The sequence below is a fragment of the Chinchilla lanigera genome, unplaced genomic scaffold (assembly GCF_000276665.1).
Source record: "Chinchilla lanigera isolate Chin_1 unplaced genomic scaffold, ChiLan1.0 scaffold00140, whole genome shotgun sequence".
Lineage (NCBI taxonomy): Eukaryota > Metazoa > Chordata > Mammalia > Rodentia > Chinchillidae > Chinchilla > Chinchilla lanigera.
The window spans coordinates 1,341,715-1,346,544 of NW_004955541.1; the positions used below are offsets into that span (position 1 = coordinate 1,341,715).

At 59.1% G+C, this 4,830-nt stretch overlaps 1 protein-coding gene across 2 annotated transcripts; it reads left to right on the plus strand.

The window, feature by feature from the left end:
* Foxf1 (forkhead box F1) lies at nucleotides 1–3,683 on the plus strand (the record flags this gene model as incomplete). 2 transcript variants are annotated; one of them, XR_264836.2, is given in 3 exon segments in its annotated part: nucleotides 1–1,033; nucleotides 2,268–2,510; nucleotides 2,902–3,683. XR_264836.2 is itself a non-coding variant. In XM_005410989.2 (2 exon segments), coding segments are annotated over 2 exon segments (1,131 nt in total). In that variant the 3' UTR covers nucleotides 2,429–3,683.
* Between the last annotated feature and the right edge of the window lie 1,147 nt (nucleotides 3,684–4,830).

Below are 4,830 nucleotides of genomic sequence, written 5' to 3' on the forward strand. Positions count from 1 at the left end.
CCTCCCGGCTCCTCGGCGGCGCAGAGCAGCGGCAGCAGCGGCGGCGGCGGCAGCAGCCACCCGATGTCTTCGGCGCCCGAGAAGCAGCAGCCCCCGCTCGGCGGCGGCGGCGGGGGAGGCGGCGCGGCCATGGACCCCGCGTCGTCCGGCCCGTCCAAGGCCAAGAAGACGAACGCCGGCATCCGACGCCCGGAGAAGCCGCCCTACTCGTACATCGCGCTCATCGTCATGGCCATCCAGAGCTCGCCCACCAAGCGCCTGACGCTCAGCGAGATCTACCAGTTCCTGCAGGCGCGCTTCCCCTTCTTCCGCGGCTCCTACCAGGGCTGGAAGAACTCGGTGCGCCACAACCTCTCGCTCAACGAGTGCTTCATCAAGCTGCCCAAGGGGCTCGGGCGGCCCGGCAAGGGCCACTACTGGACCATCGACCCGGCCAGCGAGTTCATGTTCGAGGAGGGCTCGTTCCGGCGGCGGCCGCGCGGGTTCCGAAGGAAGTGCCAGGCGCTCAAGCCCATGTACAGCATGATGAACGGGCTGGGCTTCAACCACCTCCCGGACACCTACAGCTTCCAGGGCTCGGCCGGCGGCCTCTCGTGCCCACCCAACAGCCTGGCACTGGAGGGCGGCCTGGGCATGATGAACGGCCACTTGCCGGGCAACGTGGACGGCATGGCCCTGCCCAGCCACTCCGTGCCTCACCTGCCCTCCAACGGCGGCCACTCGTACATGGGCAGCTGCGGCGGCGCTGCGGCTGGCGAGTACCCGCACCACGACGGCTCCGTGCCGGCCTCCCCGCTGCTGCCTGCCGCCGCCGGCGGGGTTATGGAGCCGCACGCCGTCTACTCCGGGTCGGCCGCTGCCTGGCCGCCCTCCGCCTCCGCAGCCCTCAACAGCGGCGCCTCTTATATCAAGCAGCAGCCTCTATCTCCCTGTCCGCCCGCAGCCAACCCCCTGTCTGGCAGCCTCTCCACGCACTCCCTGGACCAGCCCTACCTGCACCAGAACAGCCACAATGCCCCAGCGGAGCTCCAAGGTGAGTGGGGAGCAGGGTGTGGGTGCAGCCCGAGATCGCCAGGGCGGGGAAGCCCTCTGCCTTCTGCTGCTCGGCCCCCAGGCCCAGCCTTCCGGCCTTACCCTGCCCTGAGAGCAGCGGCGACCCCACTTGAGGCTACTTCGTTTCTCTTTCTGTTCGACCTCTCCCAGGCCTGATCTGTAGGCCCTGGCTCCCCCAAACCCCCAGACCCTAGTACTGCATGTCCCTTTGGGTCGGTGAGAGCCCTCACTCCTCGGAAAGGCCCCGGTCATGCGGTCATGCCCGGACAGCGGGCCCACTGACCCCTGCGGTCGCTCACAAGCTGCCGCCTCAGCCGAACTGGAGAGCTAGGCCCAAAGCCACCTGGCCCCAGCCTTTCAGGGAGCCAGGCCTGGCTGCGACCGGGCACTGTGTGGGGACAGGCAGGGCAGTGTGGTGGCCAGGTCAGCGAGGGTCACAGTGGCAGGCCTCAGGACTTGTTTCTCAGGACCCAGGCTTTCAAGTCCCCCAGGAAGCGGATTTGGAGCCAGCTCGGTTCCCATCCCCCCATCCCACAAGGAGGCCCGCTGCCTTCTGGGCCTAGCCCTGGGAGGAGCAGCGAGGGGCTGGCTGGGCCCTGGGTCAGCCGCCTGCTGTAGCCTTGGGAGGCAGGAGCTGGCCTGGAGGCCGGTGGGCCGCCTCTCCGAGGGGCCTGCCCTGCCGTGGCTGTTCAGAGCGCCAGCTCCTGCTGGTCCGGCAGATGTTCCCCAAGGGTCTCTCCTTCCAGAGAGCCGCTTCTCTCCTCTGCTGAGGGCCCTGAAGCCGCTCGCTGGCGTGGCTGGGACCGCTCGTCCCACCCTGCTGGAGTCCTGTCCTGGAGGTGGCAGCCGGGGGAAGTGCAGGCGTCGGCGGCGAGCTCGGCCTCCCTTTCCTGGTCCCCCTCGGCTTCGGGAACGTCGGCCCGAGGTGGGAGAGGCCTGGGCGAGGGAGCTGTCTGGTTCTGGGATGGCTCCCCGGGGCGCACAGCCCAGGAACCTCTCAGGTGCCTCCCGGCCTCGCCGAGGGCCAGGGACAACCTCGGGACAATCGCAGTTGCAGTGCCGAGGGCGGCCTGCGGAGGGGCGGCTGTGTGGCTGTGCGCCCGAGCCGGGCTGAGCCTCCTGGGCCCGAGGGCAGCCCCGCTTCTCTGCGGTGCACTCTGGCCCCCCGGACGCTAACGCCTGTCTCCCCACCCCTGTGTCGCCTCGCCTTGCAGGCATTCCACGGTATCACTCGCAGTCGCCCAGCATGTGTGACCGAAAGGAATTTGTCTTCTCCTTCAACGCCATGGCGTCCTCGTCCATGCACTCGGCCGGCGGGGGCTCCTACTACCACCAGCAGGTCACCTACCAGGACATCAAGCCCTGCGTGATGTGAGGACGGGCCGTGGGGCCCTCCCGGCACTGGCCGGCCGGCCCAGGGACTCGGAGCCCAGGCCAGAAACTGCTTTATTCTCGAGGTATAATCTCCAGCAGAAGAAAAGGGGTCGGCCCCTCCTCAGCCGGATTGTTTGGAAAGAACTCCCCAGGGCAAAGACTGAGCGCCCCGGCGGCGATAGCAGCTCCTTCCCCTTCCCTCGCAGATTAAGCGGTGGTGGTGGGGCCGATGGCCCCGCAGCGGTGGGGAGGAGGTCTGCGTTCCCCTGTTGAGGCCGGCTCGGTCGCCCGCCAGGGCGAGGGTGGGGACAGCCTGCCACCTCCAAACCAGAGCTCTGCTGAGAGCCCTCCCGCACCCGTGGCAGAGTGGAGGGAGGTTTTGACCCGGAAGGCGAACCAGCGAGACCAATCATTATCAAATACTTCTATTTTGTGGTTGAGTATTTATCTTTTTATTTTTAACTTTTTTGAAAGAATGTCTTGGAATGCACAAGCCTCCCTGTAGAGCCGTCTTTTGCGAGGAGGGGAAGGGACCAGGCCCGGCGCTTTCCCTCCGCGCCTCCTCCGCAAGCCAGGTGGATCTTTGCGCGTAGAACCTGCGTTTCGTTTCGAAGCCACTGTTCCTCTTGAGAAGAAAAGAGAAGGAGCCAAGAAGCCCGCAAGCGCGGGGTCCAGGCCGCTGCCGTCCCTGCCACCTTCCTCTCCTCTCACTCCGCTTTGACTTTCAGTTTTACCTTCTTGGTGGGTGTTTTTCTCTCTCCCAACCTCTACTGTAAACTTTCTGGTCCGAGGAGGCAGGGCCGGGAGCCCCGGGACCTGGAACTCAGCATTGCGGTGACGCAGAAAGGTTAAGGCACTTTTAAGACTCTAGCAAGGCTCTTCCTGGTATTTATTCCCCTTTCTTTCCCTAATAATCAAAACACCGCACAGGCTCCTCCGTTTATCAGTATTAATGGTGTAACTTTGTTGGCAATATTTGCCGTGTAGAGTTTTTTTTTTCGATATCCATTGTAAATTTGAAACAAAGACCGAACCATGTAAAAACAAATTTCCATATGTTTTATATAAATATATATATATATAATATGAAGGACTTACCCCCCTTTTTTTAGTATTTTGGCTGTTGGGGTGCAGCATTTGTGACACGTATTTTCAGTTTCCTTCTGCACTGTATAAAATGACAATTTGAGGATGTTTTGCCTTTTGTGTATTTTTTCCTAAGAAAAGAAGAAAAATAAAAATGTGTAACATTTGTACATGGCCTTTAAAATTGTATCAGCGGGAAATAAAGTCGGTGGGCATGGCGCTGGGGCTGGGGCTGTGGAACGCTTCTGGGGCCCCTCGGACGCTCCAGCCCTCTGGGTTTTTTAAACCTTCGGAGTGTGGGCCGCTCTGAGTACTTTTTTCTTTTTCCGTTTTTCTTGTTTTGGCTGATCCTCCTATTTCCCCTCTTCATTTCACATCGAAGTAAAATCTGGACAAGAGTAACTGTTTTTCTTGGCTTCTGTTTTTTAAGAAGAGCCCTCTGCCCCTCTAAATGTCATTTCTCGTTAAAAAGAAATAATCAAATGTTTAAAGAAAAACTGTGGTCCTCTATCCCCTGGGGAAAACCCAAGCAGGTCATACACACACACACACACACACATATATATCACATATGCATGTGATATATGTAAATGTATGTATATGTATCTATGTGATAGACATTGATATAATTTTTCACCATCCCTAGACCGGTGAGAATGTTACTTGGAGCTTTAGCCATTACTGGTCCCATATTCTAGTTATGAATCACGAAACAACTTCAGGGTTTTGTTTTTTATTTTGTTTTGTTTGATGGTGCCTTATACTTGGTTTTCCCAAACGAAAATTGAGTTAAATTTGAGCGAGGAAAGGGCTGCCGTGGGTAGGGCAAGGTTACAGGCAAATTTCCAATCGGGCAACATTTCCCTCCTAAATCATATTTTTTCCCTCTCTGGGGAAAAACGAATAAGTTGTGTCTTCTGCTGACCACTCTCTCGATTCCTATGGCTACCTGGGAAAACAAACACAATAAGTCATTGTCGCGTGACCCACCGCAGTGTCTGCGCTGTGGGGTCCGGGTCTCGGAACCTGTTTCTTCTCAGATCTGACGTTGTCGACGTGGGGGTCATTTCTCCGGTGCTCTGTTACATCAAAATTATCAATAAACTCACTCGGGCAATTAATGTCCCAAGCAGCTGTCTATAAAACAGAGATAAAGTGGATGGGAAAAGGCCCGGGACGACCTCTCGGGGAAGGGCAGGGGCGCCGGCACTCGCCTGGCTCCGCGCGGCTCGGGGCAGGTCTGAGCGTGGGGTGCAGGGCGTGGGTTGCTGCGCTTGTTCGCTGGGTGCCCCAAGCCTCGCAGGCAGGGCGCCCGCC